General features: G+C 43.7%; 1 protein-coding gene across 11 annotated transcripts in view; it reads left to right on the forward strand.

Moving 5' to 3' along the window:
- Rreb1 (ras responsive element binding protein 1) overlaps positions 1–24,098 on the forward strand; it is a 180,368-nt gene that overhangs the window by 94,288 nt on the left and 61,982 nt on the right. For 8 of the 11 annotated variants that reach the window (XM_078020506.1, XM_005327489.5, XM_078020507.1 and 5 more), the window contains exons 2-4: positions 17,053–17,173; positions 21,170–21,291; positions 21,925–22,137. In XM_078020506.1, the coding sequence (XP_077876632.1) occupies positions 21,967–22,137 (171 nt within the window). In that variant the 5' untranslated portion in view covers positions 17,053–17,173; positions 21,170–21,291; positions 21,925–21,966. Of the gene's footprint in view, positions 1–5,922; positions 5,973–17,052; positions 17,174–21,169; positions 21,292–21,924; positions 22,138–22,496; positions 23,360–24,098 lie in introns of those variants that run through there. The other 3 variants (XM_040282162.2, XM_078020511.1, XM_021727865.3) reach the window with 3 other exon arrangements.

A 24,098-nucleotide genomic window follows, 5' to 3' on the forward strand; every position in this document is an offset into this window, starting at 1 on the left:
CAGTTATGCATTGCAGTTTAAACAGAACTGTTCCATGCTTAGGGGGACTCAGATTTAGTTCCTGGTTTTTATTTAAAAGTCTCACTAAGTCCCCTATTACCTTTTATTAATTGAAAAATAAACATAGCCCATTAGACCACCCTACTCCATGACTCCTTTGAGATTCACAGCAATTGATCGTGTGGGAACCACATTTACACCTACCTGAGGTGCTCTTTCAGAAAACCTCACGCTTTTGATGGCCTAGAGTTGGCTACAATATACACTCCAAGTTTTAACCTAATAGTTGCCATAAAGAAACTAACTGGAATTCCAGCAATCATTCCTGGAATAACTGAGGTGGGGACAAAACCACACAAAGACAGTGACGTAGATGGGGCCCACCATGATCTCTCCCCACCCCTTCCTTTCCAGGAAGATGAGTTCTGTTTCAAAATGATCATGTTTACAGCATGTGTGGGGGATAGTTTTGGAAACTGATTGGACTAACTTATTGAGTTGTTGTCATTTATGTGTCCACACTGCTTAAGTGAATTCTGTCATTATGTCATTCTGTCTTCACAAGAAAAGGGAAGGTTAGAAGGTCTGGTATTGCCAGTAATAGTCAAGTCTAGCAAGCTTAAGGCCCTGGGTTCCATCCTGAAGGCCACCAAAACAACTTTAGCTCTCCAAAGGTAGAATCTAGTCTGCCGAGGCTCAGACCACTGCTGTAGTTCTGAGAATCACAGATTCTTGGGATAATCTGGTAAAATTTATGCCTCTTTCTATGAAGAATGAATACCTTGTAAATTTCTTATAAGTTTTCAAGGGTCTGGCCTTTGTGCTTGTCTACTTAATTGTGGCTATCAACCTGAGCATGCTGTCTGTTCAGTTTAGCCCACAGTAGGCTTTCAGCACATGTGTCTAGAGTGAGGTAAACTAATGCCTACTCTGCCAGGCATGTTTCTGACAAAAGATACATAAGTTGGGGAAGGGAGGACAGGGAGCAGTCCACATTTTAAAAAGGTTTGACTCTTGATTATTTTCTTCTTTGTATGTTTTTTAAGAAATTCGAATGATTAACAGAGACATCAAAATTACACTTGTATTTTTAGAAATCACCATATTGTCATGACACATACTTCATTTTAGGTGATCTTTTCTAGTTTTCATCTGTAAATCTGCTATCATAGCACAGAATGCTTAAACATACCCATCTGACTTGTGTGTACGGATGTGTGTGTAATGAACATGGAACCCAGGACTTCAAGTATCCTAGACTAGTACTTTACCATTGAGCTACATTTCAAGCCCCCAACATGCTTTTTATTTTTATTTTTTTCCAACCTGCTTTTTAAACATGACGTAGCATTATAAACATTTTCCTGTGTTTTCACATATTGACCTTCATGTTTCAGGTGGACCCTGTTCAAGCAGGTTTTGAGTAGATGAGGCAGGGTGGGGATGACTCATCTGGAAGAGGTCAGACTGTTTAGGAGATAACCTTCTCTTGTTGGTCTAATGGGTTATTTTGCTCTATATGCTGAAACTTTTAAAAATACTAAGCAAAATAAAATACTTCTGGGCCTGCTAATTCCCCTCCTATGCCTGTAGGCAAAACATACTATACTGTCTTTCTTCCTGCCTCAGGGTCTAAAAACCCTAGAAGCAAACAAGTTAAGAACTACTGTGTAGTAATGAAAAGAAACTGGAGTAAAGACCTAAGCTATCCAATGAAACAGCCACTCATCATGTGTAGCTGGTTTTGTTTTGTTTTTGGTACGTTGGGTCGAACCCAGGATTATCTTACCACTGAGCTACATCCCCAACCTTTTTTATTTTTTATTTTGAAATAGGGTCTCACTAAGTTGCTTAGGGCCTCACTAAGTAGCTGAGGCTGGCTTTGAACTTGGAATCCTCCTGCCTCAGATTCCCCATCTCTGGGGATTATAGCCATGTGTCATGGTGCCTGGCTGTAGCTGGTTTGTGTGTGTGTGTGTGTGTTTTATTGTGGTGCTAGGATAGAATCCAGAGCTTTGTGCATGCTAAGCAGGTCCTCTACCACTGAGTTATACCACCAGCCCACGTGTAGTGGTTTAAATTTAAGTTAGATTTAACTAAAAATTTCAAAAGTTTAATTCCTTATTCATATAAGCCACATTTCACATTGTGGCTAGTGACTGTCATATTAGACAACATAGATAAAGGACATGTCCACTAACTGAACCGCACTACTAGAGATTGTGTCATTTCAATAAAATGTTTGATGCAGGATCTAACCTGTTTTATTTGATAGCCTTTAGAGAAAAGAATCTGCTGGGCCCAGTGGCTCATTCTTATAATCCCAGCTAAGGAAGGCGGATAACAAGTTCAAGGCCAACCTGAGCAACTTAGTGAGACCCTGTCTCACAATAAAATGAAAGGGATACAGTTCAGTGCTTGCCTACCATGTGCTAGGCTCTGGCTTTAGTTCACAGCTTGGCCAGATAAAGAGAGAGAGAGAGAGATGGATTTTGTTTTTCTTTGGAGACACCTTAGGCATTTTACATTGGGTGAAGTTTTCTGTGAGCTTGTAACCTTCTGTAAGTTAAGTCTCTTTAAGCACTTTCCCCTGCATCAGCAAGTCATGATGGTCAGTTTCATGTGTAGAACACAATTTAACGATTAGTACATTCCTTCCTTGTGTTTGTTTGTTTTTGCCATGCTGGGGTGGAACCCAGGGCCTTGGGCTTGCAGGGCTGTACCACTGAGCTAGGCTCCTAGCCTCAGTCACACGTTAAATGGCTGCATATGTTACATGTTTCATTTATTCCCAAGCATTTATCTTCCTGTATCCCAGAGCCCACTTGCACTCCTTATCCACCTCCTCCCAGATCTGCTTTTCTCATCTGCTCTTTTCTGGCTGGGGATGTTTGTAGACAAGTTTTCTTTAAAACAAAGCTCCTTTCTTAATCCTGCTGTGTGCTCTTTACTCTTTCCTGCGCGAGGCATTTCTCCATCTCTGTTAACTGCCTTGTCATCCACTGTGTTGCTCCATGCAAGCAGCCCAGGGTCATTCTGGACACTGTCCTGGCCTTCGCAGCCAGGATGTCCTGTCTCCTCTCTGTTCTTCCTCTGTGATACCCCCCCACCCAGACAGTGCCTCTTCTTGTCTGTCTTTCAACTCTCATAGTCACCTCCTAATTGGGTTATGTGCCCCTAGCCATCCATTTTTAAAACTGCTGCCAAAAGCTTTTTAAAATTGGGTAGGATTATTTCATCCTAACCACTGAACCACATCCCCAGCCTTTGTTTTTGAGACAGGGTCTCTCTAAGTTGCTGAGGGCCTCACTAGATTGCTGAGGCTGGCTTTGAACTCTTTTTTTTTTTTTAATGTTGATTTTTTTAGTTGTAGATGAACACAATAACTTTATTTATTTATTTATTTTTATACGACACTGAGGATCCAACCCAGGGCCTCGCATATGCTAGGCAAGCGCTCCACTGCAGAGCCACAACCCTAGCCTTGGCTTTGAACTCTTGATCCTTCTGCCTGGGCCTCCTGAGTTGCTGGGATTATAGGCGTGTACCACTTCGCCCACCTCGTTCTAACTTTATAAGCGGGGGTGGGGTTAGTAGGTTTCACAGTGGCAGGATAAAGTTCATCCCTCTCTGATGGAACCTTGACCTCGGGATCCTTCTGCCAGCCCCATCCTTGCCATTTCCCCCAGTCCACTCTCCCTTCTTTCTCAAAATGTGCTGGTATACTCTGATAGCTCCCAGGGGGGGTGGTTTCCATGGGCTAGAAACAATGTAAAACGTTCGCAGTCAGACATGGGGTTACATTTTTTTTCTTTTGCCAAGTAAGGGCATGTAAATGCAATCATCTACTGTCTTTATCATCTCATTTTAAAAGGGGCTTTTATAAATTAGAAAATAAAGAATGAATTTAGGAAACAAATTATAATGAAATGCAATTGTCATGTGCTAGGTAACTCTCTCTTTTTCTTTTTTTCAGTACTTGGAATCGAACCTGGGGCCTTTGGCATGCTAAGCAAATGCTCTACCACTGAGCTACTGCCCAGTAGCATTTAAGAACTCATTCTTTCTCCAAGCTGTGTTCCAGTTTTTGCATGTGCCTTAAAGTGGGGTCCTTTCCTCAAGCTCATGTTTGCTTTCGCCCTACTGCCCTTAAGCTAGGTGACTCTTACCCTGGTGAGCCCATAGCTTTAAAGTGTTTGGCCCACACTCCCCTTTCCCTTGGGTTGGAGTTTTTGCTCCTTGTCTCTACTCTGCCTCAGCCCAAGCCAGGAGCTCAGTGCCTTACACCTTTTTGGAACCTCAGTGGACTCTAGTGCCTGAACATGACCATCATCATACCTCAGGTTTCCACACTGATACCACAACTTTTCCTATATCTAGGGCACAAAAACAGTATAGGATATTTTAAGCAACTAATTTTAACACCTTGAAGAAAAGGCACGCTTTTCTGCGCCATCTCTTAATGTTTTGGATCAGACGTACTCTGACCTGTAATTCCAACTACAGCAAACTGAGAAGACATTTTTTAGTGAGATATGTGGTTGGGATTTAAGAAATGATACATAAGTACAAAAGACACTGGAAGTTTTAAAGCCCAACATTAGTATGTTCCTTTGTTTTCTCTTTCTACAATCAAAACAACAACAACAAAAAAAAAACCTTAGGAATGTTTACCTAACATTGTGATTGTGAATAATAATATTTGACTATAAATTTGGATTAAACAGAATATAGTTTTAGAACCATTAATGTGGTACTTTTTTGAACTTCTGAGTCTTGGCTAGGAGAATACCAAAAAAAAGTCATCATCACAATTAGTAGTTCTTTTTTCATGGAGGGATCCTTAAAAGGATTATTCTTACCTTAGCCAAAGCACAGAATTAAGGGATCACTAAAGATTAAAGAGATGGTAAGTTTTTTTCTTAAATCCCTGCCTTTCTTGCAGGTAGCCAGTTATATAATCTTTTAGACCTTTGCTTTGTTGTTTTGCTTTGTTTTCCTTGGGAAAATTCTTTGTTCAGATTGGGAACGCACCAGAATTTCTGAGACTTCTATTGTACTTTATGGAACTGTTAGTTACAATTCTAAACTGGTTAAGTAACTGATGCCATTCTCTTGCATTATACTTTGACTTCTGCGTTTTAGTTGTGGTGCCGGCAGAGCATGAAATTGAGTTTGTATGAGCGTGCGTGCGCCTGGGTGTAGTGGACTTCGTTTTCTTTCCAGAATTGTAATGAAGCATCTTCAAGGCTTTGAGAAAGTTTCCTCAGGCATATTCAGTGAGCCGGTAGATGCCATTGTTTCGCAAGTTTTCTGTTTTCTTTGTCTGTACAGGTTGTTCCTGACTTCATGGCTGGGAGGAAATTGAGGATGCTGAAGTGTCTGCTGTTTGGCTGGTGAGACTGCCAGTTAGCTGGCGCCTGTTCTCCCATGGTCTCTGACAGGCTGGGTCCTGTGGCCATAGGAGAGGGCCGTCTCAAAGGCTATGTCCTAGGTTGTACTCAGAGCAGCATGGCTCCTCTGGCCTCACATTCTGTCTTAGTCTATTATCTAGCCTCATTTAAAAAAAATATATAAAAAAAAACACCTAAAAGAATACTGGCTGCATTCTGGAATATTAGCATAGAAATTGGTATTATGTACTCAGCTTGTAAATAACTTGCTCTGTCACTCATTCCCCACCCCTTTCTCTTTGGCCTGGCCTCCCTTATTGTCCCCATCTCTTTTCCCTCACCCAGCCCTCTTAACTGAGATTGTGAGAGTTGTTAAGGGGTATTTGGGCAAGGCAGTTTTTCTTTAATTGATTTTGAAGCAAATTCTTATACCCCAAAGTAAAAATTCTCTCTGACAGTATTTCTGTAAACATCTAATTTTATCATCTTCTGAACCCATTATCTTCATGTGTGCTGATGCCCAGAAGATGGACTCCTACCTCAGATGGCAGGGAGTCAGGGGCCTCTTTCGTCTGATGGGTGAGTTCCTGCTGTTCATCCCATCCTGTAAATGACTCAAACAGCCTTATAATCACCATGATTTCGCGCATAAATAAGTTGGTTTTGCTGCCATCCTCAGTCCTGTGTATTCATAAGAAGGTTCTAGCAGCTAGCAGGTAGAAGTTCTTTTGAGCCCAGAACTCAAAACACCCAGTTTTGAGACCCAATAGTTAGGTCTCAGGTGTAGAGTTAGGACCAAGAGAGATGTCAAAGATCGAAATCTGGCTTCCCCCCACAGGTGAAGGGTCCAGGGCATTATGGGTCACGCTCATGGAAGCAATCCTATGCTATACTGCTCTACATCCCAGTGTTAAAGGACATTATGGCAAGTACATTAGTGTAAACTACACTTGAGCTACTGCAACTAACTTACTGGGTTTTCTGGACTTTGATGAAGAAGGTGCTTGTTTGTTGCAGACAGAAAGTAAATGCATAAGTGAACCTGCACAGTAAGTTCTTTTCTGGGAAGCACCCCACCCCTCCCACACTGAGGCTCAGGGAGTGCTGGTCCATTGGACTGGGTGGCTGTTAAAAGTTGGAGCTTAAATGGATGCAGCTGTTGCTCAGGCCACTGTGCCACAGCCACGGAGGCAAGTATTTGAAAAAATTCACACGGCCCCTCCAGGAGAGCTGCAGGAAGTGTGGCCCTTGGCTCCAAATGGTCAGCAAGAGATAAAAGTGTGGACTGTTGGAGGCTAAGCCCCTCCTATGGCTGGATGGCAAACTGTTAAGGGAAGATAAAAGAGTAGGGATGTTCTTTTTGAACAACAGAAGGCTGACTTTATCACATGCATTCAAGCAAATGAAAGAGGGTGAGCAAGAGGTGCCTCAGCTTTAGGACTGAGTGTATTGAAGAACTCTTATTTGAGAATCAGAACTGAGTGACACACAAGCTAAAACAATTTCATGTCATGGAAGTATTGGCAGAGGCCAGTCCTTCTGACTGGGAATGCTCACGTTACGTACTGCATACAGTAAATTGGGATCAGCTTGGGCATCCAAATCTGCGTGTCACAAAGGTGGTCTTTGTCAGTGTGTCTGGGCCATGGGAGCTGTATTGAAGTATTCATCCATCCTCAGACTGGGCAGGGAGGTAGGCAGGCAAGCAAGCAGCCATGTCCCAGTTGGCTGGAACTCTCACACTTACTCTAAGTGGTGTCGGAGCACCTGTCTCCTCTTAAGTGTGCTTCTGGTACTGGCCAAGTTATTACTCAGGTATGAGAGGTTTAAGGGAAGGGACCTGTCCTTCAAGGGTTATCTTCCATTTGGGGTTTTTCTTCCTATTCTCTGTAATACTTGGGATAAGTTTTGGGTCTTGCAAAGGGGTTGTCTGTTTAGGGCGAGTCTTGTAAATCAAGAGCCCACATTTAAGAACCTGGATGCTTCCAGTGCCTGATAGGAGCTCAATCCAAGGCAAATGAACCAATGTACTTTGGGAACTTGAGGCTTGTTTCAGCCTCTGGGGAGGGACATGGGGAGGGGGGTGTCAGGCATTTATGTTTGGTGAAGTATCAGTGCAATTAGACCCCCAGGGAGTACAATTGCCATGAGCTAATCACCCTCCCAGCATGTCAGGGCCAGAGCAAGCTAATTGCCCCCAAGCCCCTGCCTCTGCTGGTCCAGCCTGTTTTTGCACAGAACATGCCACCTTCTCTTGCCAACTGGACATGGACCTCAGGAGTGGTCTATCCTGCCCTGTAGTCATTCTTGGTTTATTCAGTTTAAGTAAAACCATTTGCTTGCCAGTTGTTTTTGGTTGGTTGACTTGCGATAAACACTTATCAGCCACTTATATCTCAGAGTATTCGTTTGCCTTCACAGATGCAGTGGTAAATACTTTTGTTGGAGGCAAGAAGGGAGTTGGGGGAAAGAAAGGTCATCCATTCCATGCTCAGAGGGCCACCCATCAGGTTTCTGGGAGCTAGGGTATGTCAGTTCCCCAGGCATAGTCATTCTCAGCTGACAGTTGGTAATGTCTGATTACCCACTGTGAAATTTTGACCACAGCTGACCACTTTTCCAATGGGCGAGGAAAGATGCAACCTCCCCCTTTCACTGTCTTCTCAAAGCTGTCAGGAGAGGAGCAATTCAAACACTTTTGTCTTCCACAAAGTCATTTTGGTTTTCCAAGGAGTGCCATCCTGCAACTGCCCTCAATTCTGGGAATGTGCAGCCCAGTCAGAGGTTAACCACCTGCTCTGAGGTTTTTAGCTTGCACATAGCTCCTCCTTGGGAAGAAGAGAGATTCCTGTTTCTGCTGTACCCTTTCTCCAGCATGTCAGAGAGGCCAGCCTCAACCTCAGGGCCTGTGAAAGAGTTGCAGGATATTGCCTAAAACTCTATGCAAACTGCTACTGAACTTTACCCCAGCTTCTTTCCAAAAGCTATAAATGTGACTAAAGATATTTAGCTCCACTTCAGAGAAGTGTCGAGAACAATGCAATGACTACAGTCCAGTTGCCTGAGAGACTGGGGCACGTTGCTGGGTGTCAGCAGCATCAGATTCAGGTGCTACAGCTGGGACAGCAGAAGTGTGTTGGGGAATACCAGGAAGAAAGAACCCCGTCCTTGGAGGAGTCAGTAGTGTGTACTTCCTCTATTAAGCAAATGTAATGTGGAACTGACCAGGATTTGTTTCAGCAGCACACTTGGGTTTTATTTCCTGCTCACCATGCAGCATGGAGAGTGTCAACAGCTGTTCTGCTTGTTACTGTCAGTAGGATTGTATTTGTGATAAGCCAGCTTATATTTATTTTTAATTTTCTGACTTGTAGGCTGGGACAGGAATTTTTTTTTTTTTTTTTTTTACAAAAATGTCAATTTTTAGGCTCCTGCCCTTAAAGATTTGGCAGTCCAATAGGGGAAGCTAGGTAGGCAAATTGAGGAAAGTAGGAGGGTGGGGGGCACAGCCTAGGGCATAACCTGGAATGTTGGGAAGGAAATAGCATAGCATCAGTATCCAGACTCGATGGTGCTATACTGTTTACCAAGTGTTTTAATAAATCAGCTTCACTTCTCAGATGGGAGAGCTGAGGTTCAAAAAGTTAAGGGCCTGCCACCTGAGCTTCCGGGCCAAGATTTAAGACTCCACATCGTCTGTTGTTTCAGTGATTATGGTTTATTCTCTCTGTACATTCAGAAGAATTTGACAAAATTCTGATAGAAGATTCATCCTCTCAGAAGTACAGAATCTAGCAGTCAGAAGAGTCATCTAACCTGGTCTCTTACCTACTACGAGAAAATTTGTTGTTGTTGTAGTATAACATTTGTGACTAACGGTTACTCCCCTCCTTGAATACCTCTAGGGCAGCAAGCTCATCACCTTAATGGGCCACATTCTGTCTGAAGGCTCCTCTGCTTGTTAAAAGTCCTGGTTTAATGAGTTACGGAGTCCCAGCTTGGTTTCTCTGTTTCTCCCACCCAGACCTCATTCCTGCCCCAGAGGCCTCACGGGATGGATGTGTGGCCCTCTTCTTGTGCTGCAACTTTGGCAGCTGGCTCTTGTGTGTCTCTGGTTCTTTCTCTTAATGAATGGAGCGTCTCCATTTACTTCAGCCATTTCTTATTCTCCCCCTGACTTGGTGTTCCAAACCTGTATTTTGTCCATTGCCTTTCTCTGAAAGGTTTTCAATGATCTTTGTGGTATATGAGAATTTTGGAGTCAGACAACCCAAGCTAGAGTCTGACCCTACCCTGTAAGGGCAGTGTAGAATCCAGCAGATAAACTGATCATTACCTGCAGGATTTGGGAAAGGATTAGATACATGTAATGTCCTTGACACATTTCTGGCACAAGAGTTTATGTCTCATAGTTAATGCCCTCTAGTTATTCTCTGGAAGAAAAATAACTGGATACATCAGACATCTGATACATTCTCACTTTAATCCTGTTATCTGTTACTTTTAGCAAAAAACTCTTTTTCACCTTTAAAATTCCTCAACCCAAGTTGGTTGTGGAGACTCCTTCCCATCCTTTCCTAGATCTGTATCTACCTGACAAGTCAACAGATTAGATCTTTTTTTTTTTTAATATTTTAGTTGGACACAACACCTTTATTTGTTTATTTTTATATGGAGCTGAGGATCAAACCCAGCGCCTTACACGTGCTAGGCGAGCACTCCTCCGCTGAGCCCCAGCCCCAACCCCAGATTAGATCTTAAGGTGGGATGGGTAAGACCACTAAACTTAACCCCCTGTCCTGGAGATAGGTGAGGGGACCTTGTCTCCCTCTGCCTCTTCTGCCCAGTATGGGCACTGCCGTGTTTAGACACAGGTCACCTTGGTCACTCACTCCCCACACCCCCAGCTGCCTTAAGCAGAGTAGAGAATGATAAAGGTTTCTGATAAGTTAGGCAAGAAAGTGATGAAATACCAGGTCCTAGTGGCCAAACAGAAAAGCAGTGTTTAGAAGAAGTCTGGCCTGCTGGTGGAAAGGGCCAGGGACTTGCTCTTCCCACAGCTGGGTGCCAAGAGCCGCCCGCGTACCCTTCCCAGGGGAGCAGGGCACATTGTGACAAATGACTGCCAGGTGGCAGCTGCAGCCTGGCCTCTCAAATCTGGCAGTAGTTAGACTCTGTCAGTAAGGCACACTCCCAGGAGAAGAGCTGCAAGAAGTGGCGTCAGCTTCTTCCCAGCCATCATGGACCAACACAGAGGCCGTGGTGGGGTCTTGGCCCTGTTTCCTTCCTCCGAGGACGCCAAGATCCCTGCAGGGGGTGCCAGGAGAATGGCTGTTGGGGAACACCTTGGTTCAGCACCTACCGGATAATCCACCTTTCCAGGAGTTCGCATTTTTGCTTTATTTTCTTTTATGGAACCTTGGGCCTCGCCTATGCTAAACGTAGGCACTCTGCCACTGAGCTCAGTGCCCAGCCCCAGCAGTTCACGCTTTAAATGCTCAGTTTCATTTGACAGATGAAGCCTCTAGACACAGGCCTTGTCTCCCCAGTCAACACCATGCTTCTCTCTCAAGTCGAATTTAATGCAGCAGTGAAAATGTCCATGTGATTTTTATTTTTTAAGGGGAACAAGTGTTCCTTTACCTAAGGACCATGGACACTCCTTGTGTTATTTCTGGTGAAATGTTCCCCATCAAGACCACTCGGGCACCGGAAATCTAATCATAGTATGGAGCAGCAGCCACAGAGGGTAGAAATGATCTCTTTCCTCCTCCTTTTCCTGGGTTCCATGAAGAAGCACGTTGCACTAGATCTTAAGCTGTTTTTAAGGCTGGAGGAGGGAGGCTTAGGGTTGCCTTCATCCTCCCTAACTGCTCCCTTTCCCTGTGCCCTTTGTTTTGCACATTCCTTACTGCCCAGGAGCGTCACTGGAGAGAGAGAGGGAGGGTGCCCAGGGCCACCAGAAATCCTGACCAAAGGGCTCAAGTGTAGAGGCCAATCCACAGAACCCTCAAAGGAACTTTTCAGGGAGTAGCTCAGGCTCAAAGAGTGCCATTTGCTGGAGAGATGGGTTTCAGGATCTTGTGAAGGCCCAGGCTAAGTGCAGACTGGTTCTGAAGCTCATATCCAACATGTCCTTGTTCCTGAGAAAGGTAGAAATAGGTCTTGCAGAGATGAATCCCTTTCCCCTCTCTTATTTATTAATTTCTTTTTGTTATGGGAAGTAGAGCCAAAGGTGGAATTGGAATCTGAGTCTCTGCTGCACTGCCTCAGTTTTTGCCCGGGACGTGGTGGATCAACAGCTCTTGGAAGGGAGGTTTGCTGTTACCCTTCCTGAGGTGGTTCTCAGTGCAGAGCTGTGAACACAGATTGTTGGGCCTGCCACCCTAAGGGTTTCTGATTTTATGGATTTGGGGTGGAGCTGGAGAATTACCGTTTCCCATGAAGGGCTATGAAGTTACTGCAGATGGTCCCCAACCTAATTTTTTTTTTTTTTTACTTGTACAATTTTTTTGATTTCTTAATGGCATGAAAATGGTACCCATTCATTAGAAACCGCACTTGGAATTTTGAATTTGTCTCTTCTCCCAGGATAGCCGTATGGGGTTCAGTCCTCTCTCAGGATGTCTCTCTTGCCTGGCTCCCAGTCAGCCATGCCATCATAAGGAGAGAGCACAGGCACTGTACTGTATGCTGTGCTTTTAAACTTTGATGTTCAGCACATGAGGTGCATTCAGTGCATTTCCACCTTAGGATGGGTTTATTGGGATGGACCACATTGTGGATCAAGTGGCATGGGTGTTCTTTAGAGTGGCTGTGTTGACAGGTCAGCTGCAGTTAACTTCTTGCTGACAAGATAAGGCTGGTGGTAAGGTGTCCTATGCATGTGTTTGCCTAGTTTTCATCTGTGCAGTCTAGGCACTTGCCCCTCAACTCCTGTCCCCCACTTCTTCTGACATATGCCATTTGTTGGCTTGTGGCTTATTGTCTCAAACCTCCTCCCCCACACCCCTGGACCTGAGCACAGCTCCTCTTGCTCCAAGTCTGTACATGATTTTCATGGAAGCAGAAGTGACCTGGTGGGCTTGTGTCATCAGCCACTGGACAAGACTGGGCTGTTTGGTATCTTAGGCTGAGCCTCGGGGCTTCTTCCCGCCTCCTTGGCTTGGCTGATTTAGAACCACAGGGTATAGAATGTGAAAACCTCTCCCTGTCCCTTTGCACGTTGGAGGGAATGTTTCTTTTTCATAGAGGCGAAATCCCGACCTGCCTCTTGCCATAGAGTAGGGGACAGCAGGCACGAATGGAAGGCCAGGTGCTGAGCATTTAAAGGAAAAAAAATGATTCAGACCAAGATTTAGAGAAGCCAGAGACATGACTAAGGGAGCACATCTGTGCTGTCGAGCCCCATGCCAAGGGCCACACATTTTGTTCAAAAGAAACTTAATGGAGTTCAGAAAGAGGATTCGCTTGGTTCTCCTACTTAACAGCCCTACAATTTTGGAGACAAGTAACTTTAGTTTTCTCATCTGTACAATGAGATTATCTTCACAGCATTGTTGCTATCGGAATAAACCAGGCAGTGGACTTGGTGTGTGGTACAGACTGCTCAGAATTTGTTAGCTCTGAATATTTAGTGTGATGGTGGAATTAAAGGTCCTTGTGTCTTGAGGTTTGGAACCAAGAGCCCTGGGTTATTAGGGGTCGGGGAAGTGCCAGGTGCATAGTAGCCAAGAAGATGGGGAAGTTCAAGGGGGAAAGAACTGAGCAAAGAGATAATCACGGGGACTGGTGGACCACAGGGCAAAAGGCCGGCTGTTGCCAGAGCATGAAGAGCCTTGAGTACCAGCTAAAGTCTCAGTGTTCCTTATAGTCTTGAGGGACGGGAATGGGGAAGTGTTTTGAAACTCAGGAGACAACCCAAAAGGAGGTCCACATTCACACCTTGAATCCTGGGATTGACACTCCACCCCCACCCTTTTACCTCCACACTTCACTCCTGAACATGGCCTCTGCCATCCGCTACCTTCCCCACCTCTTCGAAGCAGTCCATGCTTAGCCAAGGGGAGAAGATGCAGAGCTGGCTGGAGCGTTCACAGTGCCCAGTTGTGCAGGGTCTGCTCAAATTCTGAAAGGCATTATATGACACAGTAAGGCTCCCTTTTACCAAAGCCGGTGCCAGCTGTGGGCAGGGAGGGGCGGGTGACTTTCATGGGTTACCGCCCTATCCAAGGCATAGCATGCACCCTAAGCCAAGAAACACATCAACTTCCTGGAGCCGTCATCCCAGCTGTCTCAGCCTTCAGAGCACATGCAAGTCCATCCTGGTTAGAAAAAGACAGTTTGGCCTCAGGCTTTGCAGGCAGAGGGAGAGCAGGCTAGGCTGTGGTGGCACAGCTCGTCTGGTTTGATTCGGTCCCCAGCCAAGTCCACCCTTCAGGAGATGTCTTTGCTGTTGGTCAAGTGCCCTAGTCGCTCAGACCATTCTGATGTGTGTACTCCTCTTAATTCAAACTCTTCGAGCCTGTCCTGGCTGGCCTGAACTTATCAGCTGTGCTCGAACACACCATGCATCAGCCATCCCACCCCAAGTATTTATGAACATGGAGGAGGCTCAGCGCTGCAGCCGTGCAGGTCAAGTGTTGTAAAGCCCAGAACCTCTGCCATCATTGTGGGCATCTCAGCGTATTCCATATTTCCTGGGAGTCTGAGGACAGGTTTTAGATTTCACTTCAAAAATCCTGGAGTTTTCAGAAGCTGGGATGCCGCTCTTTGCTTCTAAACCATCTTCCCTTTTATCTCTCATCTCTTCATTGCTATCTCACTGGACCTGGAGACAGGCTCCTTAATCTTCTCTTCTGGTTTTACATAGCATTGTCCCTTATCTCCTCAGGGGCTGGGGGCTGGCCTTCCCTTGCCCTTCCTCCTCCCAGAGGGACTTCTGCCCTCTCCCAGACATCCTGCCTCCTTGGCTTTGCAAAAAGCTGGTGGGAATGAAAATCCAGAAATTCAGCATCCCGGACCATCCCCCAAACATCCCAGCCTTCTTAGCCGCCTCTCACCAACCAGAGTCATCATTTAGACCATAACTGGTCTTGTTTGTTTTGTTTTCATTTTTTCTCCTGAGGCAGTTGTGATGGAGGTAAGAGGTATCTTGAAATTTCTTCCAAAAACTGTTTTGTACTTTTCCATTCTACAAGTTCTGTGAGTCCCTTAGGCCTAAGGGAACCCAAAACAAATAAGGTATTGACTCTATTATTCAACTTAATTGAAGATATTCTTGATATTCAAATCATTTACATCCAAGGTCAGAGGATGGAGTTTCAAGGTCAAGTCTAAGCTTGGCCTTTTTGCTCCAAAAGGATCCTTTGGTTCTCTCTCTGTGTTTGAGGGGAAACTGGTGATTTTTTTTTTTTTTTTTTTTTTGGTAAGTACTTAAATGAGAAGAGGAAGCAGGACTAAATTTTAATGGCAGTCTTAATTATATTCTGGAGAATGTTCATTCCATAAATGTTTCTCTGACTCTGAAACATATTGTGTGAATATATATGTGTGTGTCTTTTAATTATATATAGAACTTATTTGGATATCTTGACAGTTTCTGGGAGAAAAAAAGCCTGTGGGCTACTTACTCCTTCCCAGACTTCCTTACTAATAAAATGTACCTTCCCCTCTCCCAACTAGGTGTACTTTTTCCTTCTATTTCTCTTTTATTTGGGGGGCTCTGGAAATGGAACCTAGGACCTCACCATGCTGGGCAAGTGCTGTATCATTGATCTATACTCCCAAGCCCCAGTTAATGTAAAAATGAATTAAAAATAGGGAAAGTTTGCTTGCTTTTTAAAATACTTATTAAAAAATTATGCTTAATTTCTCCTTAGATATCCATAAGTTTATATAGGTAGAGATCATCTGAAAGAATGGTTTGTGTATTTCCGAAATCTGTATAACTTTTAACAAAATTAGCTGATCCATGGTTTAGAGGAAGTGGGGCTCATATATCAAGTAAAACAAGAATTCTTCCCTTGCTTTTCCAGGATATTTCTGGAGTCCCTGATCCTCCTGAATCTGAATGAAAATGTTGAGTGTAGAGTGTGTGTGTGTTTTTTTGTCATTGATAGACCTTTATTTTATTTAGTGTTGAGAATCAAACCCAGTGCCCCACACATGCCAGGCAAGTGCACTACGGCTGAGGCTGAGCCCCAGCCCCCTTTTTATTTTTTATTTTGAGGCAGGGTCTTGTTACGTTGCTTAGGGCTTGCTAAGTTGCTGAGGCTGAGTTTAACCTGCCTCAGCCTCCAGAGCTGCTGGGATTACAGGCATGCACCACCTTCCTTGTTTCTTGGTACTTTAGAATCCAAGTAACTTTTCAAAAGAGAATAACACAAAGAAGATGGAGAATTGAAGCAGAGAGGTATTAAAAATTTGGGGAAGCATCATGGTATCAGAAATCACTCAGGAGTTGTTTCTGATTTAAAAAAAAAAAAAAAAAAAGCTGGTGAGCTTTCTTACCCACCGCAGCAGAGCAGCCTAGCCCAGGCTTTTGCCTGCCCAGGGTGGTTAAGGAGCTATCTGTGGACAGCTTGAGGAAGACTGAAAACGATAGCTGTGTGGCACACTTGGACAGCTTTTCTCCAGACTCTTCAAAAAAGGGATGAAAGTGAAAAAATGTGCCCCGCAATTGCTTTTAGACAAGTGCTATCCGCATGGGGTTTATTTTGCTGCTGCGCCCCCTGCCCCCTTTTCTGCTATGCTGGGAATCATGTGCACAGAGATTTCTTTCTTTTTAATGTGGTGCTGGGGATTGAACCCAGAGCCTTTTGCATGCTGGGCAGGTGCTCTATATGCTACATCCCCAGCCTTATTAACTTTTTGAATCTTCTCCCAGTTTTGCACTCTTTAGCTTAGCTGAGAGATGCTGTTAAGAGCCAGAGACAAACATACCAGATGCTGTCGTTCTGGGAAATGCCATATTCCAGCTTTCTCTGACCGTTGAGGTCCAAACACAACATTGTCCCAGCTTGGGACTTTTCAGGGCCTCGGCACCCTGGAGAAGACTTTCTCAAGTTCGTGAAGGGTGTGTGTAATTAGAGACATTTTCTTACTCCAGAAAAAAAAAGGTGCGCATTTGGTCCTGTTTGACATGAGTTACAGCACTTCTTGTTTGGGAAAATATGAGATAGTCTCAACTTGAAGGCTCTGTTCATTACCTATTTCTTATTTTATTGCTTTTTTTTTCCTGTTTCTATAGCATTGACTGCTATCCTGTTTTTCTATTTCCTTCAAGTCAAAGCACCATCAGCTTCTACTATTAACATGCATTAGGATTGCCAAAGCTCCTCCAACAGTCACAGCCAGCCGTCTGAGCCCCTCTCTTGTGGTGTTGCCCTCAACATTGCTGGAACATGCTTGGTGTGGTGGTGGTGGGTGGGGGACCTGTGGAAGTGGACTCGGCTGTAGCCACACTTGTTTAGATGCTACCAGGTCAACTCTGGGTGGAATCGCTGTACAGTTTACTTGTAACTGTAGGCAGGGCATGGGAAATGTGCTCTTGTCCCAGTTTGTGATTTCTGGCATTGTTGGATAGAGGAGATTATACAGAAAATGGATCGCTTCTTGTCTTAGCTCCCTTTCACATCAACTTCTCTTGTTTTTGCAGGTTGCTCCAAGTCTGTGCTCCAGAAGTGGTGACTTTGAGGTGTGACCCTGCCCACATTTGGGCCCAACCGGTGCCAGCTTCTCAGTAAGGAGGTCGTGACTTGATAAGACGAGAAAAACAGGTCAGTTAAACAGCACAGATTTTCCTTTATTTACAGTAACGGTCAGTGTTGAGTCTTCCCATGCTCTCCCTTCTTCCAGCTTCCTCCCCAGTTGTGCTCCCTCTTTTCCAGGACATCCTGAGACTTAGTGCAAAATCAGTTTAAAATTGTGAGTGCGCCTTGCTATTTTTTTCTTGATCTGTTGATCCTGTGATGTGGGATGAGAAAGCTGAGGATGCTTCACAGGAAGCAGCACCTCAAACCAGATTCCTCTCTTCTCTCCTTTTTCCCACCCCGCAGTTTGGTCTGTGGGTTAAAGACTGGCACACCAGGCTAGTCTACTTGGTGTTGTAGATCACACATGTGTCTTGGGAACTTCATCTGGGGTCCTAGTCCTCTCTGATTCCAGTTGAAGGGGATGGCACTAGAGTGGGGCCAGTGATTATTTTTATGAAAATTCTAGGGCTATAAATATCCATAAAAGGAAAAGTGTTTTATCAAAAGACCATAAACTATTAAAATATCTTTTATTCCATGATATCAAGCATCAGCAAATTTAGTATATTAGTTTGGGTTATTCCATTGTACTGTGGGGCATTGGGTAGGGGGTAGGTAGAATGAACTGGCCACCTTGCATCTAGTTAAAGTACCATAACAATGCTATCTGAGGCGGCCTCTGGGAGCCTGTGACTTCTGCACCAATGTCCAGCCCTCAATAAGACTTCATGCCCCCAGAGTAAGCTAATTCTTCCTCCTGTGGTTCCTGCAATTGAACCCAGTGGTGCTAATCCCGTAGCCACATCCCAGCCCTTGGAGAGAGTCTGGTTAAATTGTCCAGGCTCGCCTACTATTGCTGCAGTCCTCTGGGGGTTACAGCCTTGAGCATGCCCACCCTGGCCTCAGCTAATTGTTCACATGAAGACTAGCATATTGAGTGAGAAGGCCAGGGGTTGAGAATCCTGGTCTCATGGACCCTACTAAGACTCCCCCCTAATATGCCTAATTTCTAGTGGCCAGTAGGTTTGAGTTTCCTGTTCCAATTGGGGAAATGTCCAATCCTAACCCTCAGCTACAGAGGGAATTCAGAGATTTACAGACTTTTCAGTGTTGCCTTGAATTCCCCCTTTCCAAAGGGCCCCCAAGGGAGACTGGGAGTGTAGGGAGCTGCCAGAGGCTTAGCCATTGCTGAGACCTGCTTGGGAAGGTGGCTCCCTGCATTGGACCTGGGCCAAGTACTTGGCATTGCAGGCAGGAGCTACAACCCAGCTGAACATTTCTTTAATATAAACTGTTTTATTTGAAAAAGAAAAAAAAGTATCATAATGAGCCTTAATGTTAAGGAGGATTTTTTAATTTTTTTTAATATTTATTTTTTAGTTGTAAATAAAATATAGGACACAATACCTTTATTGTATTTATTTATTTATCAAAATTAGGAAAAAGAAGTAAATGGAAGGGATCTTGGTGTCATTCACATGCAGCATTAACACTTATATTTTATCTTCAAGAAGGAAATAAATTTGGCCAAGCCAGGAGTGGTGGTGTACACCTGTAATCTCAGCCACTCAGAAGGCTGAAGCAGGAGGATTGCAAGTTCAAGGGCAGCCTCAGCAACTTAGTGAGGCCCTGTCTCAAAATTTTAAAAAATAAGAAAGGCTGGAGATGGAGCTAAGTGGCTCAGGAGGGGAGGGAATTGGCCAAAGTCTTCCTGTCCAGAAGAACGAGAAGCAAGTTTATAGTTAATCCCAAAGCATGGCTTTTCTCCTTTTCCAGTGGCTAAGTCCTTGCAGCGTTCAGCTCTTGTGCTAATTAACTGTAATGACTCTGGCTAGGCATTTTCTATTTCAGACCTAGTTTGCAAGAATGTATCTTTGATATCATAATGACTGAAAAAATTCTTACTAGCAGTTTGGATCTGTTTAGAGAACACATTTTTGTCAGTTTGCTTGTTGGTCATTTAGTCACAAAGGTGTTTACTCGAACTTCACAGATTTGAGTCAGCTCTACCAGTTTTCTTTTCTAAATTTACTGATAGCACGAAAGTGAGATTATCTTCCATACTCTTCATATAAATTGGTAGGAAGGTTCATATTCTTTTTATTGATACAACATAATTACTATAAAGACAGATTTCTAGCAGTTATTTTACACAATGTGGTGAATTCAGTACTGGAAGCATCTATTTCTGAACCCAATACATATTACATACTGATTAATTACAAAAATTCTAGGGAAATGATGATACTTTTGTTAACGATTAAGAAAAATGTATCACGTGTGGAGGCACACGCCTATGATCCCATCAATCCCGAGACTGAGGGTGGAAGATTGCTAATTCAAGGTCAGCCGCAGCAATTTAACAAGATCCTATCTCAAAATTTAAAAAAAGAAAGGATGGGACTGGGAATATGGTTCAGTGGTAGAGTTCTTGCCTAGCATATGTGAGGCACTGGGTTTGATTCTCAGCACCACATAAAAATTAACAAATAAAGGTATTGTGTCCACCAACAACTAAAAAAAATTAAAAAAAAAAAGATTAAGGGTATGACTCAGTGGTAAACTGCCCTTGAGTTCAACCCCCAGTATGAAAAAAAGAAAGAAGAGTGGTATGTGTATACAACTTGTATGTACATATTGTGTTTGCATATTTTTCCCCCTAAGGAGAAATTACCCCATTAAAGACAAAAACAGGAAGTAAAAAGCATAATTTTTAATAGATTTAAATGGATATTGGCATGGGGAAACAGTTTGGTTTTCCTCTCTTTTTTGGAAAAGATGTGGGAGGTGAGATTGGATCAGAAGTCTTAAATTGTATGCTTTTGCATTTACTCCTTTTTCCTACTATTTGGTTATATTTAGAACATCTACTAACAGTTGTCTTAGGTTGTTTTCTGTTGTTATAACAGAATCCCCGAGACCAGGTAATTTATAAAGAATAAAAGTTTATTTGGCTCAGAATTCTGAAGGCTGGGAAGTTCCAAGGGCGCTGCACTTTCTTGGCCTTCGTGCTGCATCTTAACACCACAGAGGATATCACATGGCCAGACAGAGCAAGTGTGCATGCTCAGTTCTCTCTTCCTCTTCTTGTAAAGCCACTAATGTAATTGTGGGTGTTCCACCCTCATGACCTTGGCTAATTACCTCCCAAAGGTCACACTGCAAATACTATTAATAATGTATGAATTTCAAGGCTAATTTTCAATACTTGATCTTTTAGAGAACATATTAAAACAAAAGCAACTAAAGCACGTTTTATCTCTTGACAAGAAAATTTCTAAGATTGTCATTGGCCCTTTTGGTAGGATTTCAGTTAGAGATTTAGCAGATAGAAGCCACTTAATAAAGTTCTATCCCCTTTCCTGCTTTGTTGCTGGAAGGCTGCTTATCTGGAGCTGCTCCGGGTAGACCACCTGACCACCTGTCAGAGCCCCTAAAGTTGGTGGAGAAAACCACATGAAATCATGTTCTTTCTTATGTTGTTTTTAAGCAGCCTCTTCAGCTAAGATTATGAGCTTGATCTTAGGCTGCTGCTATGGCCCTCTGAAATGTATTAATTCTAATCATGGAATAAGAAGGTACTAAGATATTATTACCAGTAGGGATTCAGCTATAGAGTATAAAATATTCTTCCCAGATAAAATGAGGACTACATTTTATGTATGGATCATTACTGACTACACCTATCGCCATGGGCCTTCTAGTGGCAAAGAATACATCAGCCTGAAGAAGTAAATCTGGTATAAAAGGGGCATTACTTTCCCTTTGGTCATTGTTTTCAGGTTACCAAGCTTTGTTTAGGTCTGGCCTAATACCGTCTTGACTCCGACCTTTTAGTGAATTCCTTAATTGTTTTGTCTTTGGTCAATTTCAGGTTGAGACACAAGGTGGGTCAAGTTGGGGTCTGAAGCTCCTTGTAAGGAACTGGGGCGCAGTTTGAAAGAAAATTTGATGTATAAATATGAGCTTCGGAAAGCAAATAGATGTTGCCTGAATCTTTCTACCTCTGTTTCCCTCCAGTGTCAACTAGTGATAGCCCGTAGAGGAAAAAAGAAGAAAACACGGAGCCATTTCTTCCTGCGTGTGGATGGTAGTTCTCGCAGGGGGAAATTTCACGGTTTATCAGTTGGCAAAAAATGGAGGTAATTAGCCACAGGGGTGGGGTTTTATTCTTTCCGTTATCTGGGGTATAGGTGTAGTACTTACTCGTGTCTTTGAAGAAACAGGCTATTTTATGTTGATTTGAAATTTGGTCATAATCCTGACAGGGTTAGTTTCTCTAATCTCTCACAGAATTTGGGTTGCCCATTAAACTTACTTTATTGCAGCAATGGAATTAAATGAAACCTGAAGTTTCTCATCCCGTATATTTCGGTCTAGAGCCTTTATGTCACAGAAAACAAATATATGGTTCTGTGGAGGATGACAGCCAGCCAAATGGCAGCTTCTGGGGTTTCTTGTTGTTGGCTTAGCCTTTCCCACCTCTGCTTACAAAGATTAGGAAAGGCAAAGAAACCTTCCTCAGGTCACTTGGAGTCCTGTCTGTGACATGCACTCAGAAAGGAAGCAAGATCAGTGGTGAGTCTTCAGAAAGCCGAAGTGTCATTAGATGAAAGCTTAAATCATCTTTGGCACCACATGAGTATGGGCTTGAACTAGAAGGAGGGTGTTTGTGTTTGACCCAGCTTGTAGTTCAGGTAGCCATGGCCAGTTACACTTGGCTATGAGGAAAGTCTCAACTTCTCTTGATAATATCAGCAATTTCTGGTTTTTAGTTCTATGACAGAGGCTTCTTAGAAGCATAAACTCCTGTCCCAATGACGTCAAGTTCGCCTGTTGGCTTGGAAGGCCCGGACCTGTCTTCCATCAACACCATGATGTCAGCAGTAATGAGTGTAGGGAACGTCACAGAGAATGGAGGGAGCCCCCAGGGCATCAAGTCCCCGGTGAAGCCTCCAGGACCAAATAGGATTGGCAGAAGGAACCAGGTAGGCTTCAAGTACATTGGGTGGTAGCATCTGGATGGGTTCCGTCTGAGAGTGTTGGAGGAAGTTTCTCAGCTCCCCAAGACAAAACCTTGAATGTGTTCTGAATTCAACAGATACACCCAGAGGCCTAATCGTTTTTCAGGAGCAAATTTTTCATAGCTTATGTCAGTTTCCTTTCACAGAAGAAATTTTCTTTGCTTTGGTGTCAGTGTTGTGAAAGCACCCTTATTCTTTGCCCCATGATTTGATTTAAACTCAGTCTTTCCTCACATGATCAAGGCAGTGAACTTGACTGATTTCTCGGCTGTGATGTGGTTTCTTTCCTTATTCGCACAGTTGGTTAATTGAACTTTCAAAGCCAACTCCTTGATTTTTTTTTTTTTTTAAACATCTTCAGATTAGGTGGCAAATAAGTCCTGTTTGTATAGGGGCTGCTGTTCAACTTTCTAGTTTTCAAAATGCACAGAATTTGACTCCAGAGAATTCCACTTAAGATTCTGTTTAGTCCTCTTGACAAAGGATCAGGAGAAGTGGGAAAAAGTAAATGGGTAGACAAAGATTGGGAGGTATGATTGCTGTTATAAAAGTCCTAATCTCCTCCATTGGGAAATAAGATGAATCTTTTAATTAATGGACAAATGGGACACTTTTGAAAAGTTGTGCTGCCACAGTAGAAACATGGTGTAGGTATACAAAGGAGGGAGGCAGAGGACGAATGAGTCTCTGTTCTCCTCTGGATCCATATGGTGTGAATTTTTGGTTTTATGGGTTTATACTAAACCTTCAGAAAGAAGGCTGTCTTCTTCTGAGTTTATCTAGGAGCCCAGGGATGGACAAGAGAGCAAGCCACTGGGCTTTTTTAAAATTTTCTTTTTTAATTAGTAATCTTACGACAGCTGTTCTTACACAGAATTCTCTGATCACATCTGTCTGGTTTTCTATAACTTCTCAGTAGTAGAACCTTAATTAAGATTTTAATGCCACTTACCCTCCAGGAAATGTGATGCCAGCCCCAGCTCCCACCAGGTGTGTGGGACCGCACTTCTTCCCAGCTGGCTCAGGGCATCGCTCAGTGGTGTTTGAGGGTCGGAGCACTGACACCTTTCTTTCTCTTTTTCTCCCTTGCCTTCGTGTGCCTCTCTTCTATGGGTACCTGAGAAAATACTCAGCCTGTATGACTGTGGCCTGAGTCAAGAAGGAGCGCTAGCTCTGGGAAGAAAAGGTTTACTTCCATTTTCATGTGCCTGTCCATCTCTTCATCTATCTGTCCGTCTCTCCATTCATCAACTCATGTAACAGTGTTTACCAGCTTCTGCTTCTAGCTAGCTGCTGTGCCTGGTACCAAGCATTTTGGGATGAATAAGACAGATAAGGTTATTGTCTTCATCCTTCTCTGCTCAGGAATGAGTCAAGTATAGGCCAGAGCTTTTCCTCAAGTAGCACAGCATCACCCCCACCCCCAGGGCCAGGCAGAGCTGGTCCAGGGCCAGGCTCCAGTTTCTTCCCAGTTGTTCAGAAATAGCCGTTAGAGCCATGGAAGATACCCACGACTCCTCCCATTCCTGCATGCTGAGTGGCGCTTGTTCTTCGGGGGAGGTGAAAGTGCAGGTGTAACTGGGCCACTTGTCTTCGCTTCCTTTCTCCTCTAGGAATCCGGTGCACTGACTTTATTTTTCCAAGAGAGTTCCAGGCCAGAGGTAGCCTGCTAAATACAGTGCCTAATTAAGGGAACAAAATGCAATGGGAAGAGAGTATGGGGAAGAAGGAAGCAGCCTTCTTACCTGTGAACTGGATAGAGAGGCCGGAGAGAGGGAACCAGGAAAAGTCCCATCCTCGTGAGCAGAGTTCCAGGACAGATTAGGCACAGCCGGATGCTGACAAGGGTGCCAGATTGTTTCATTATGGAATGGTTAGTTATCACATTAGCTGCTAATTTTATCTTTCAGCTCAGGAAGTGTGCT

The sequence above is a fragment of the Ictidomys tridecemlineatus genome, chromosome 8 (genome assembly GCF_052094955.1).
Source record: "Ictidomys tridecemlineatus isolate mIctTri1 chromosome 8, mIctTri1.hap1, whole genome shotgun sequence".
Taxonomy (NCBI): domain Eukaryota; kingdom Metazoa; phylum Chordata; class Mammalia; order Rodentia; family Sciuridae; genus Ictidomys; species Ictidomys tridecemlineatus.